This window comes from Epinephelus lanceolatus, chromosome 8, assembly GCF_041903045.1.
Source record: "Epinephelus lanceolatus isolate andai-2023 chromosome 8, ASM4190304v1, whole genome shotgun sequence".
Classification (NCBI taxonomy): Eukaryota; Metazoa; Chordata; class Actinopteri; order Perciformes; family Serranidae; genus Epinephelus; species Epinephelus lanceolatus.
The window spans coordinates 19,248,999-19,264,273 of record NC_135741.1 but is presented as its reverse complement, the minus strand read 5'-3'; the positions used below and the strand labels follow the sequence as shown (position 1 = coordinate 19,264,273).

At 42.5% G+C, this 15,275-nt stretch overlaps 1 protein-coding gene across 1 annotated transcript in view; it reads left to right on the top strand.

Annotated features, from left to right (window-relative positions):
- LOC117257936 (sterile alpha motif domain-containing protein 10) overlaps positions 1-15,275 on the top strand; it is a 74,018-nt gene that overhangs the window by 24,662 nt on the left and 34,081 nt on the right. The window contains exon 2 of the mRNA XM_033628353.2: positions 5,288-5,472. Coding sequence (XP_033484244.1) covers positions 5,288-5,472 — 185 coding nt within the window. The remainder of the gene's footprint in view (positions 1-5,287; positions 5,473-15,275) is intronic.

Below are 15,275 nucleotides of genomic sequence, written 5' to 3'. Positions count from 1 at the left end.
AACAGCTTAATTACCTTTTCAAAAGGGAATACCTCTGAGATTTAGCAGCCACTCTGAGCGGCAGATATGCTGCTCAGTCAAGAGGAGGTGATATGAGGTTACACTTCACTGGGTTGAAGCGTATTGACCTACCTACCCTCTGCACACACACTCACGCACACATAAACACCTGTCTGACACTTTGCCCTTGATTTTGGCACCTCCACCACCAACAGCTCTCCCTCTCGCTCCCTCCACCTCTCCTCCTCTGTATGTGAGGCCAAAGTTAAAGATTCCCGAGCTTTTAAGATCGCACTACATCACGACTTCCTATTTATTTTTTATTCACTGACTCAGAAGACACATATCATGCTTTTTTCTTGCTTTTCACCCTGCCTCCACTCCTCCCACCCTTCATCATCCCTCGTCTCCTCTCCCCTCTCACGACTGGAGGTGATAAAAGTCAACGGCAAGGGCAGCGAGATAATACAACACCAGTTAGTGACAAATAGGACAGAGGAGATTTGGCGGTTGTCCAGGCTGATCAAAAGCATGTTGAGACAGACAAAGAAAGGTGACAGATAACCCCTCCTGCCAAAGGGGATGGTAATCACTCCTGAACATAAAAGTCTATTTAAAAACACAGCGAGATCCACGGCTAAATCCTCCGATACAGTCCCGTTTAGAATATATATTGCATTTTCTTTGCCGCCGTAAAAGCAGTCGGCAGACAACGTAATTTCCAAAGAGATGTGAATTTGATGGTATGGATATTTAATCACTTTTGGGTGATTCTAAATTCTCAGCTGTCCCATGCCAGGAGGTTAAGTCTACCAAGTCCAGTGAAGCTTGCAGAATGAGCGCTCTGTCTTCGTTTTATGACTGTTGAAGGTGGCAAGGTCTGGTGACATGGCAGAGATTGAGATTTCAATGGAACTGGGAAGTCATTTTCCTCATCTACAAAGTGATGTCCATAAAGTGTAGGGTGGTCTCTGTCTAATAATAGGAAAGCTCTGTCTTTAACAGCTTGTGAAATGAAGTTGTTTCGTGGTCTATTAACGCGTGTCCCTGCCTCCTCTCTGAGCTCGTCTACCTTGCCACAGTTTACTGTCAGTTTGCATGGATCCAGTGCTAATTTACAGTACCCCTCTCCTGTCTCTTTTTCTTGTCTGCCCTGCTCTTGCTCTTGCGTTTTCTCTTGTCTCTCTCTGCGAGATTGGCAGGTCTTTAGGGTTGCAAGGCGCTTAGCTTCCTACGTTTCTTCCTCCTGTCTCCTCCCCCTCAGTCTGACTGGCAGTAATTACATCAGGGCTGGGCTCGGTTTGTCCCAACGACCCCGAAGACCTGACAACCAGAAAAAGACAACGCTGAAAGAGGGAGTGAGCAGGAAAAGAAGGGGAACAAGAAAGATACTGCTGCGGAATATACAAAAGTGATGGCATACAGAAACGGGGAAGCGGGAGCGCTGAGAGAGAAAGCGGGCATACGAAGGCAGAAAAGGTTACACATCAGTGATTCTTGACAGGCCTTTCTTGTTTTTCATCTCCACCCTCTTTTTCATTCCTCCATCATGGCTGTGTGAACTCTGTATTCACTTGAACACACGTCTGCGTTGAGAAAAAGTGCCCACCTCCCAGCTGCAACCGAGATTCCCACAAGCTTCGGTTGTCTTGCAGCAGCTCTCAGTGGTCTGTTGTGTAGTTTTAAAATGGGAATAGTCCTGGAAGGCTTGTTTACACTTGTTGGTGAAAGGAATCACGGGTTTTGCTTGTTTTGTTTGTTTTTACTTCCATTTTTTGACAGTGTGTATCTCAGTTACATCTTCACCAGGTATGGGTAGATAGTGCATGATCATAGGGCTGAAAATCACCTATAGAAAGCAGCATAATAAGGAGACAAATGGATGAACAAGTTGGAGAAAGACTTTATATAACCTAACACGTTCAAATAAATCCAAGCTCTCCTTCTTTTAAATCTGGTCCCCAAGGAGGAGAGAGGAAAAGAAATTAAGAAGTCATTCAGGAGATGAAATGAGGCTTTTCTCAAAGAATTCTCTGACATTGTTCTGTTGTTAAGAGACTTTTTTTCACATTTAAAAGCAATGAATGCAACATTTATTATGCCTTGTTCCACTTTTAGCCCTTTCATCAGTAATTCCGTCTCCGTCTCAATGACTGCGTTTACACGCACACACGCTTCAGGGGATTTTAGGGAGAAATCCAGTTGACGTTGGAAATTGGAGGGTGCCTCACACGCACTGCGAAACTGCATTTACTTACAGCTTGTTAGTAATAGTAAAGAGTTCTCCTCTGGCATACTTTTTAACCAGCAGTGGCATATTCAATGTACATTTATCCTTTATCATGCTGCAACTGTAAGTTATTTATTCTAGGTTCAGTTTTGACTGGACTTGACTTGCCTGAAGTGAATACATTATATACAATGAGATCCATGTGACTTGTTTTGTAAATTTAAAGAAGTTTTAGAAGTACCTTTGTGAAAACAGGAAGAATGCAGGCTATTTGCAATCTTCAAGTTTCTACTAGGATATTCCTAAACTAACGGAAAGAGGTTTGGAAGAAAATAAAAGGTTTTGTAATACATGTCATGGCAACCACCTTGTCGAGAACAGGAAGAAGTACCTGCCGAAATATTTTGTAAACCACCCGTCCTTGTTTAAACCTATTATTGCACACAGATAATCCAAGGATGAGATGTAAACTAGGTGCTTTCTTAAAGTAATGTTCTGCTCCTCTTTAAATGACTCAGTTTGTGCCATACCACGTTTGTGGTCTAGAATAAATAACTCTGAATCTGAAACTAAATATTATGTTTCTGCTGCACAAATTTAGCTTAATCAGGTTGCTCTTAAAGGAATACTTCACCCACAAAATGAACATTTATATGTCAGTTAGTTACGCCTTGTTATCTTGACTGCAGTGATGCGGGTGCTGTGGTGGACCGTCATGGTGAAGAGGGAGCTGAGCCAGAAGGCAAAGCTTTCAATTTACTGGTCCATCTACGTCCCAACCCTCATCTATGTTCATGAGCTCTGGGTAGTGACCAACAGAATGAGACTGTGGATACAAGCGGCCGAAATCAGTTTCCTCCGTGGGGTAGCTCAGACATCTGGAGGGAGCTCGGAGTAGAGCTGCTGCTCCTTTGCGTCGAAAGAGGTCAGTTGAGGTGGTTTGGGCATCTGATCAGGATGCCTCCTGGGTGCCTCCAGTTAGAGGTGTTTCGGGCACGTCCCACTGGCCCCGGGGCAGATCCAGAACACGCTGGAGGGATTACATATCTCATCTGGCCTGGGAACATTTTGGGGTCCCACAGGAGGAGCTGGGGAAAGGGACATCTGAAATACTTTGCTCAGCCTGCTGCCCCCACAACCCAGCTTGGATAAGCAGTTGAATATGAATGGATGGATGTTATGTTGGATTTGTGAAGAAATCTTCGAGTGTGCCTGCACAGAAAACGGTGCATCACGTTTAAAAACGACAAAACTATATCACAAAACTATATCAAATCGTCTGTGTACAAACTCACTGAAGTCATATTCCAAGTCTCATTTCTCCAGTCATTAGCTCAGCACTTCTCAAACACTTGCATTTTCACTAAAGCCTTAGGATTTAAAACTGAACTGAAAGTGAAACTTATCCATGCTCCCTTCAAAGCCAGGCTCCAATACAAGTGACGATCTCCAAGGCTGAAAAATGAAGCTAATGTGTAAGTGCCAAAAACTGCAGTTCATCAAATGGCCACTTGAGGCTGGCTCCAACACAGAGTCAATCCTCACTGACCCCCATGTTAAAATGCCCAACTTTATAGCAGAAATAAACATGTTTACAGCCTGGTACAAAAATCATTTTTGGTCTCTATAGCTAATTGGTGACAACTGTACAGGTGGTGGATTTTTTATAACTCACCCATTTACATTTAATCAAGACCCAAAGTTCCACATTATTATGGGCAGGGCCGCTCGAGTGACAGGCTGTCTCTCGCCCAAATATGATCGCTTCTGGCTCAAAAAAACAAGATGGCAGAGACCAAGATGCAGAACTCAAGGCTTCGAAACAGCAGTCCACAGACCAATGGATGCCATCACTGTAGCTACATCCATTATTTTATACAGTCTATGCTCCAATACTAAGATTTTTTAGTGAAAGTACATACTGAGCACATGACTGGATAAATGAGACTTGGCTAAAACTACATGAGTTGCATTAGAGTTTCTAAACAGAGGTTTTGATATGTTTTGCTGTTGTTAAACTTGGTCCACTGTCAATCAATATATCAAGATGTTTTCTTTGGAGGCATGCAAGAGAAAGAAAGTTTTCTTAACAGACTCAAGGTAGCACAGCTTGACTAATTGATTTACAAATCATTTTGTGGGTGAAGTGTTCCTTTAACAGCTGAGGAATGGCTTTCTTGTTTACGTGACGTTCACAAAAACAAGTTCCTGCAGAAAGCTGACAACAACCAGGATGCTTAAGTGTCTCTATCTGTGTTTCACTTTCTGTTGTGCACCCTCATGACCCTTCCTGCTCCCCTCCTCTGTCTCCTCTCTGTTGTGTCTGGCTGATGTGCAGTCAAATCCTCTTTAATTCACATTACTAATAAATTAGTGCAGGGGTAAGAGGAGCAGTGGCTGTGTTTGTCCCCTTTAAAATGCACCCACTGTCACAGATGACCAAGCACAGTACAGTAGCCTGTTCACTGGATGTGAACTGCAGAAGATGCCCTGTGGCTCTTACAGAGCTGTACTCTGACCCTGCATTGACAACTTGTCTGCTTCGCTGTCTCACGGCTAACACTCACTCCTGGGAGGAAAGGAGGGAAGGACAGAGAGAGCGAGAGAGAGAGAGAGAGAGAAGAAGAAAAAAATATTCATGATGTAGGATTTAAATAATCAGGACTAATCTGGCAAGAGAGACGCAATTCCAAAAACCATGCGCTGCCTCTGTGAATATGCACTCAGCATAATTGGAGATCACAGTGGAGTAACACTGCTGCCCACCACCATCACCAAAACAGCCATCTGTTTGTAGCTGTATGAGAGTCAGTACACAAAGCATGTAATCTGGAGTGAATGCAGCCTGTTAAGCTCTTAGAGGATTATCAGTTATTTATTTTGTTAGTTTTTTTAGGTGTTCCTGTTGCTCAAAACATAGACAATGTGTATGCAAGCCCCTTAAACAAAGACAAAACAAAGTGAGTGCTTATCAGTGTCTTTCTTCTCCCTCTGCTTGTCTCTTTCTGTTTTTCCTCTCCTCTTCTTCTTTCTCCCTCTCTCTCTCTCTCCTCTCAGCGGCGTCCAGCTTCAGTTTTTGCCGTGCCTCCCTGGAGCACACGGTGTCTGCTGAGGAGCTGAGCTACCAGCTGCCGCGTCGCGCCGGAGGCAGCAACCTGACCTGGCACGACGGCCGCGGCCAGAGGACAGCACACACACGCACCGTCAAACTCCTGCAGCAGCCAGGCACAGAGGGCATCCAGGTATAAAGACGTCCACACAAACAGGCGCAAAGCACAAAGCACTGTGGAGGAGTGTTTAATTTCACCGCAAGTGAATGACTTTCAAATGTGTTCTCGCTCAGGAAAACAGATTACAGATTGCTAGAATAAGTTGAGGCGATGAGGGACCTCTCAGGATTGGGCAGGTTGGACCATAACAAACTTGGAAAGAGAAAGAAAGCCTCAGAGGCCCGAGCCATGCTTGGTTTCACTAGTGAAGCAATCTGCTGTGAAATTCTTGCGCATAATCTGTCACTGATTTTGGATTTTTCAAAAGGAATAGATTCCCGCCACCGGGCAGTCACAGCAGCTTAGGAAAATAAAACATGTCTTTTGCCACAATTTTAAAATCTAAAAGGGAAGATTTCAAGAGTTTCCACTCCAGTCACATTTTGCAGTAGCTTGGGATCAGTTCAGCCAATTTCCCCTGTGTTTTTGAGTGGTATATTTTTGTCATTTCAGTGCATAATTTGCCAGTGGAATTGGTATTTTTGTTTATTAATGAAAGAAAGGAAACTTCATTTTTTATAGTCATGCTTTAGCGTTTAGTATTTTGCTCTTTATTTTTATTTGTGATCATTTTTTACACCCATTTAAGGGAATAAAAAGGTTCTTAAGGCCTCTGCGATAAAACAGCGCACAATAAAGCTACATGAGGACACGTGAGGATAAATAACGCCTTGTATAACACACAAAAACTGACCAGCTGAAGCAAGGTGGAATATATAAAAAGCTGTCTGATGATAGGGGACTAGATGAACCATTTAAGATTCTGTTTATGTCTGTTAAAAGGTCGTGATTATTTTTATTCCGATTACTTTCTGCCCATTAAGATAAAACAATGACTTTGGCCGGGCAGCTGTATGCACATTATAAATGTACTGAACGCTAGTTATAATAAGTTGTAAGTTAAAATAAAAGGAGCAGTGTGTACAGTAGGATTCATAGGCAACCAGCTAAAACCTCTCCCATGTGCCAAGCGTGAGCCCCCATTTAGGATTCCTCCAGTGTTCTTTGTTCGGGAGGTTTTCTGTTACAGATGGTGTTTCTCTGATGCTGTGCGGCTCGTCGCAGACTAACCGTTTTTTGTCTGACAACTTAATGTGTGCTCATCTTTTTTCTGACTCAGACGTTCAGGAGATTTTTACTAGGAGCTGAATTAGCCGCAGAGGTCTCCTCTTCTCCAAAATAAACAGACCAGGTGATTTAAACCAGTAAAATCACAAAATGAAGCAGAGCCATGTTAATAAAACATCTTTATTTTGGTTATCTTGTCGAGAAGGGGCTGCTAACTTTGCAAAAATGTGAACAGCCCTGTCTAGATTCAGTGTTTGGTTTGTCCATTCTGGGCTACTGTACAAACATGGCAGTGCAACATGGTGATTGTCTCAATGAAAACATGACAATTCGTATTTTCAGGTGATTATACACTAAAGAAAAATATATTTATTATATTATATTCCATTTCTGCCAATATATCCAAGTATATCCTGCACACTGGACCTATAATATACAGTTAACTTGCATGATGTTGTATTGAATTACATCACGGTGCTGAAATATTTTAATTAAGTACTCAGAACTTTTTAAAGTAGCTTAGTTAAGAAAACATTATCTCCCTTAAGGGGAGCTTTGCTGTAATTTAATAATGTCCTGTGTGAATTAACTGGTAGCTCATCAAAACTATTTACTTTCAAAGCAGTGTTTCTAACTATATGAGAGAAGGGGTAATGAAGCTGCCCTGACCTGGGTGGGTAAAACGTCATACGTACACTGTGGGAGATCATCTGTTAGCATCAGAGAGACAAGTGAGAGCATTAGTGGTTCGGCATCAGTGATGCATCTAGCTGTCAAATCTCAGTGGTACCAGGAAGTCTAATTGTTTTATCTTGTACACGATGTTGGCTGGTCTCACCTGAGCCTGTAGTGGATACCACCAGAGAGTAACTGATTATGTAATGGAGCGGCGGTACGATAGCTGTTACCTCACTTCTTGTGATGTAACAGTGCTCATACAAGGGAGCACATACTGCATAGAGAATGGACTCAGAAATATACAGTTAATACCATCTGTCCCATGTGTCTAAAAATCGCATTTATTCCACAGATGTTTTTTCCCCTAAAAGCTTAGCAACAGCTTTAACAGAACTGTGTGGTATAAACACGGGATATGAAAGTCATTTCAGTGCTGGATGGCTGGTGAGGAATGCCTGCTCGGTGGCTCAATGTCTCAGCAGTATAATGTAAGCACAGCGGCATCATTGACTACCACACATCGCTCTTGTCCAAAATGGAATCCCATCTGTGCAGCACCAGCGAGAGGCAAAACAAAGAGGGGGAATAAGGATCTATTTTAAGGCATTCTGCCTGTGTTTGACCTGAAACAGCGCACGGCACAACAGCCTCCTTCCTGGCTCCTTCTCCGCACATGAAAGGGAGCAGATAGCCCAGTGGAGGTCATTTGTTTAGTCTCCCCACTGCCTTTAAGAAAGTTTGCCACAGTGAGGCTGTAAGATGTACATATGCACTGCGAGATTGCTCAATAATTCATAAAAGAGTGCCCCCTCAGCTATAACAGCTATAAAAGGCTTAATAAAAGACGAGTGGGAAGCTGTTTCCATGTGATTACACAGTGACTGGATAATTAAACCTCCTCTATACCATGAGAAGTAAGGCTTATCATTTCCTTGTGGCAACAAGCCTCTTAATGCATTAAATGCAGTGTCCATTTGTGCATCTTCACCTTCAAGAATCTGTGCTCATGGGTCTGCATGTGAATGTGAATGTGTGTGTGTATGTGTGTGAATTGGCGTCTGTGCATCCAGTTCTCTCAGGAGTGATGATTAGATTATTCTCCATTACACTGGTTGTGCACACATTAGCTGTAATGAGGAAGCCAGTTAAGTGAAACACAGCTTGGCTTCTGTGTATAAGGTGGGACCTGGGGAATCTTCCTTATCTGTTTAACAAAGCTAATATAACACATTATGCACCCCTATGCAAACTACGCACACTCACACAAATGTGTTGGAGCAGACCAGACAGTCAGGGGAGATGAGGAATAGTAACAGCAGGATGGAAATCTATATATCGGTGTTCATGCATGCACAAACATGGCTGCCATTATCCAAAGATGCTCCCAGCTTGTTTTGCAATACTGACCAAGTGGGACACATAAATGTAGATCTATAATCTTGCCTATTCCCAAAGCACATGCAAAAAATACGTGCAATGTAATATTAAGCATTTATCACTTGTTTTTATTGGAAACAGGAAAGAAAAATATTAACAAGATGGAATAATTCCATCTATTCCCTGTATGGTAGTCCATTTTTTCAGTAATTTTCTGGAAATGACAGGTAGGCTGATTGCTGCACTCGAAGGTGAAGAAAGTGACACTTAAAACAAGTTAATTTGTGCTGTAAACAGGTGGAAAATGTCACCCCACACCTTCAGCCAATGACTCAGTGTGGTTTAAATGTTTTGTTGAAGTGGAAACAGACACTTTTAAACTCCCCCCATCCCCACACGCATTTCCATGTGGTATTATTTTTGGCACAGCTGTCATAAAGACAACTAGATTGCTTTCCTATTTCCTCACAGCCTATCAAGTACCAGCAACACAGGGCACACTGCGTTTTGTTTTTCACAGTTGTGCTGGTTGTTTCACTGTCTGCCATTTCTGCTGCTGGGGATAATAATGACAAAGAACACAGGGTGATTACGTTTACATGCACACTGATGCCAAACTTGACAATATTTTGAATTTGGTGTGGGTCATATAAACAGCATAGTAGGTCTTATTCTGAATGTAGCATTTTCTGATTATGACATGTTGGATATGCTGGCATTATCTGGATGTATACGCCGCATTTGGAATATGTTTTTTCAGCAGTTTGCAACACATGGCCTTTTGCCTTTTTATGGTCAGCTCTGTGTGTTGTACACAAACCAACTAGTCCAAAGAGATGATGCCCGAAAGAAAAGCTCACATTTTTGGTCAAAAGGAGAAACACATGTACTTTAAACATTATCAAAGACTTGGATATCAGCAAGGTTTTGGATCTGTGCAAGCATCACGACGCCAACCTCTTTAAGAAGTTGGTTAAAGGAATGAAAGCGGGAGGCTGTGTTCACACATCTGAACAAGTTCACCACCAGAGGAGACCTTTGAAAAAATCCTGTTTTGACAGAATAAAGCAAAATGGCTTAAGCGGATCCAGCTGTTCCACTTCTCCATATTTTGACACGATAAACAACATGTTAGGACACGTTAATCGGAGTATGCACAGCTGCATGTAAGCAAAAATATTAGCAGAATATTCATTTTCATTTGCCGTGTGAACAGCTCAGCTGGAATATTGTCATTTTCTAAATAAAAGCAAAAAACAGATTATTTTGTGCATGTAAACGTCTACATCGATAATTACTGGTAACTTGGATTATAGCCACCATGAAAAGCACTGGTCCCTTCCTGTTGTAGTTAAGCAGTGGTTAACGCACTTCTTTTGTGCCATAAATCGAGCCTTCATTTTCCCGGGAGATCGTGGCAGACAGAAAGCAAGGCTTATAGGGGCCTAATCTAAATCTTAATGGTGTCGTTATTCTATAGCCATTAGATTTACTTCATAATGATAAGTTAAGCAAAACAACTTGTCTATTTCCACTTTAAATCAGAGGTTATCTACTCATTTGTGTTGTTAAATTACTGCAGGTGGACCTGCCTGCAGACCTATACACTAATAGGATTTTTCCAAATAATGACTCCTTGTGTACTTGGCGCACCGTCTGTGCCATCCTTGAATTGGCTGTTGTTTGGGTAGCCAGATGGGGTGAGGGGAGGGGTTTGTGGGTGGCTCATTTTGCTGTCTGACACACAGCTTGTGGGTGAACCTTTAGATGAGACTGGGGAATAGGTGGAATAACAGAGACACAATTTAGGAAGTAAGAGCAAGCCATTGTGCCTTCTTTCCCTACGTCAGACGCAAGCCTGTTACAGGAAGTGAGGCCCTTATTCAGTAATTTGCCATGCAGGGTTGGCGAACAAGAGAGACTAGTCTGTGATTATTTTTCTCTCCCGATTACAGAGCACAGTGACTGACCTCAGCTGACATCAACACATGGCGGTGAACTAACAGAGAAAACACATGAATGTACCACAAAAAGCCTTCATACTTTGATCATTCCTTCTAAAGACATGAATGAGATACACCACAAGTTTTTTAGTGTGGCTATTTCCAGTTGAGCTCATAATTCAAGCCTCTAATTGAATTCGTCGACACATTCTCACTCCCAGATCATTACATATGGCTGTTTGGTCAGTGGAGTTTGATGTCCACATATTACATGATAGGTATCCTGAGTGCGTCTAATGTTGGCGTCCTGGAATGCCATGTCTCTTACACGTATTGTGTCTTTTCCGTTCTCACGGGAAATGTACAGTTTCTGCTCGTTAGATGCATACAGTCCTCTTCAAAACAAAGTTAAATCATCAGGAAAACTCATCATATTTACATTTATATTGGTATGCAACAAAAGCACGTGGTTAAGTTTAGGCAAAAACATCATGGTTTGGCTCGACGTTCATACAGGAAGCGAACCCTGGCCTTCTGAAAGTCCGGTCTGGTGTTGTTGGATCAATCCAACACCCCTCCCGTCCACCCAGTTGGGACTTTCCAGGTCCTTAAATTATGTTATTGTCTGGTGGCGTTTCGAACTTACACTGTCCAGTGGTGTTATTAACTGACGCCACCCGACAGCATATCGTACTAATGTGGAAAGATGCCTGTTTTTCGTAGGTGTCTGACACGGAAATGAATGAATGAAATCAATTCCAATCACTTTGATGATCCCCTAACGTTTCATGTAGCGCTATCTGTGGATCAAAAGTTTAACTTGTCCAATAGTTGGGTTAACGACCAAAAACCTGCAAAACTAATGACATTAACTCTCCACTATTCAGTGCTTATTAATAAATGTTAGCATGCTAACACAATAAGTGAACATGTTAAACATAATACAGCTTAAAGTGGAAATAGACAAGATTTTGCCCTAACTAATCTCTGAGAAATAAATATTGATTACACAACGTAATGGCTGTAGAACAGTGACACCATCAGTGTTTAGACTGGTTCCTTTTAAGCTTGCTTTCACTGTGCAGTTCTGTCTGTCCCTGGGTGTGATTTCCTGGTAAAATGAAGGCTTGATTTACGGCCCAAAGGAAGAGCATCAACCATTGCACAACCTAAACAGGAAGAAGATAGAATCTTTGTTTCCCCCTGTAGCTATCAGTATTGTTACCAAAGAGTGTCATTGTAAGTTCTTTGCAGTTACCAATGGCAGACACTGGGAAAACCTGTGTGCAGTGTGTCCTGTTGCTGGTTGTTGCAAGGCTGTGAGGAAAACAAGAGTGGTCCTGTTGTCTTTGCGACACGGTGACAACAATGACACCACTTGGAAACTGTGGGGAGGGGGGCTTTGACGAGTTGTCAGTTTCTTTAACACCATGTTAGCACTGGAATTATGATCGTGCTACTAGTCTGCTGTTACCATTAGCACTGTATAGCCTCACAAAGCAACATGTGTACATGGCTGTACATCATTAGTCTTGTTATGATATGTATCCCTTTAATTGATCACCATCACCCAAGTAGATTACTTGTTAGTTGAATCATTAGGGAAATGTTTTATTCTTTCTTTGTCTTATTGATTGATGGAGCAGCTGTCACTTGATTCAATAGAACCATTGAGACTGTCCTCACTGGAGAAATGACAGCATGGGTGGTTTGTTCAAAAACCTTAAAACAACTTGTGTTTTTCTGACAAGCGACCTCTTGTCATGCAAATAATGATTGTCGTCTTTCAGAAGGAAAGGCGGAATTAGTGTGATGTTTTTTTACACCGCCACAAAACCTCTTAGGGAGGAGGTCACGTGGGTGGCTGGATATACAAAGTGAGTGACTTTGACACCAGTGGCTGTGGTTAGCATCACATCTCCTTGCAACAGACAGCAGTGGTTTGTTGTTGGTTTTCCTGTAACGCTGATCATCTGTAACCTTAACTTTAATTTGCCTAAAGTTAATCAGACTTTAACCACAAAGGTGGCGGATCAAACAACCCTCATATTTTGGTAACTGTAAAACATTACTTGCTTGCTGTCATCCTCAAGTGCTGGCACTTTATGGAAGCATTGCTGATGGCTGCGTCGGTGCGGTGATGATGCAGCAGAGAACAGAGGTTTGAGAGACACAGTAGAGAGAAAAACACAAGAGCTGCTGGGCACTGAGGCAGAAATGCTTCAGCCTGTATTGTCCTTGTCCTGCCACTCAGTGATGTGTTGCTCTGTCCGAGACACATGTTTGACTCATGCTAAATAGAGAGCTTTGTGAAAATCCCATCTGGCCCTTTGTCCTCCCACTGAGAGCCCGCTCGCATTCGCATGAGTGCAAGACATTTACAAACTGCGAGTCCCGAGGACAACCAAAGGCAGATCTGTGCGAAGCTAACGGAGGCTGACAGTTCGCACACACTCTCCTGCACAAGAAGACACTCAGAAAAGCTCGCACATAAACATTTTCCGAATCACAGTGACACGCTCAAACACACACATGCACAAGGCTAGACTGAGCAGTGGGAGACACAGGGGTGCTAAATGATGCAACGAAAATGGCCAGGGACAAGGGGGAGGATTCGGTGTTACTGAGAGGAATGAGGGATGAGATGAGATGAGAAGTGGGGGAGAGAGGTGAGAAGCAGATATGAAGAATCACGTGTCAGGATCTGTCAGGGTCTTTGGGATTGGAGAGACAAATGGAAGATCTGATTCCATACCGACAGCAGAGCAAGAGATGGATCGGCACAGTAGATGCGGAGATGGAAAGAGAGAGTTGTTAGGTTAGACAGCAGAGCATACACTGGAGATAGAGGAGGAGTGTTCAGTAACCTGTGGAGAAATGAAGTGACAGCAAGAAAAGTGGCAGAAAAGAGAGGGAAAGGCAGGTGTGAGCTACAGTACATGATGTACAGATTATCAAACAGAGATTCACTCACTCAAACACACTCAAACACACACACACACACACACACACACACACACACACACGTACACACACAGATATTTACTGCTAATTGGTGTAGCATCATTGATCAATGTCAGGCTGGGTGTGGATGTGCAGAGACAGAGGCAGCCATCGGAAGAGAGGCGTTATCGGTCACAAAGAGTGAATTTTAAGGATTCCCCACGCTCCCCTGACTTTTGGTTAATCCCTGATCCAGTTACACTGAGAGGCAGGGCATGCACTCGCACTCACAAACACACACACACACACACAGAAATACAGGCACATAAATGGGCAGAAAGTATCTTGGCGCGCAGAAGGCAGAAGAAAGATCGAAGGGAGGAAACAAGAGAGAGGGAGGACGGAGGGGGGGAGGAGGGAGGGTGTCAGGCAGGCAGAGGATAAAATTTATGAGGAGCAAGTAAAGGGGGGGATAAGAGACATGATAGAACAAAGTAAGCAGGGAAGGACAAATAAGCTGTTCGAGGATACAAACAGAATGATCAATAGAGAGGTGCAGAGAAGAAAGTCAGAGTCTGTGGACTAGGAAGTGAAAAAGGATCTGAGGAAGCAGGAGGACAGGGAATAACACAAAGACAGAACTCATCTTGCTGAATATATTGCGACACCTTAAAATAGCATATTAGCTCATTGTAATTTATTTTAATTTATTGGGTGCCTTTGCATTAATTTCCATGAAGATGAAGTTATAGTATAAATTAAAAGAACAGGTCAACATTCTGGGTCAATGAAAGAATTATATGAGGAGATACCACTCTTGTACACCAAATGTGAAGCTACAGTCAGCAGCCATTAGCTCAAAGCTCAGCATAGAGAGCAGGAAACAGCTAGCCTGGTTGTGGCCATGAGGTATAATATACTTCTCTCACCTGCACCGTTAAAGCTTATGTTATGTTATATGTTAATCAGGAAGGGCGCGATCATGTGACCAATGCACAGATGGTAGTAAAAAAAGAAGTAGTCTGCATTAGGCAGCAGGTTGGGGGAGTGGATGGGTCGCAAAACAAGACTTTCCCATCCGTCCTTTCCCCCAGGAGACCTGTGGTCAATACCATGTAAAACCAAGTGAACTTTAAATTGACACTAAAGGTCTGGCTGAACACAACATAATTCCACACTAAATCAGGATTTATACTTCGCGTCAGATCGACACTGTACCTATGGTTTAGGCTCTGCGTCAACATAGAGCCTATGCTGTAGCCTGATGTGCACCTCCCCAGAGACGTCTACAGGTTGCGATGATGCAGACCTATCTATTTTTGTAAGCTGAAACCATTTCCCTCAGTGAAAACAAAGCTTTTATTTACTTTAATTTCACAGATAAGAAACAATGAATTGTGGAGAAACAAAATAGCATTTTAAGTCTTGCATGTGATTTATCCTGCTTGCATATGGGTAGAGGAAATCTCCACTAATCCCTAGGCTAATTTATACAATGTAAAATGCTATAGGCTTGTGCTAATAACGTTAGCATGTTATATTTGTTTGGAGAGCGTGTTTAGTATGAGACAGTTGTTTTGTTCGTGAACCTTGTGAGTTGTAATGGAGCCAAATTATGTAACGTTACCTTTGTTAAATGTTGCTGTTTTCTCTGTGGAGAAAATGTGTCCAGCAAAAGACAAATGTTTAGTCTGTGAGTTATAGTGAAGCTGATTTGTGTACGTGTTTGAAATTGTCTCTATTAAGCCATGTTTACTGTGTGTTTAA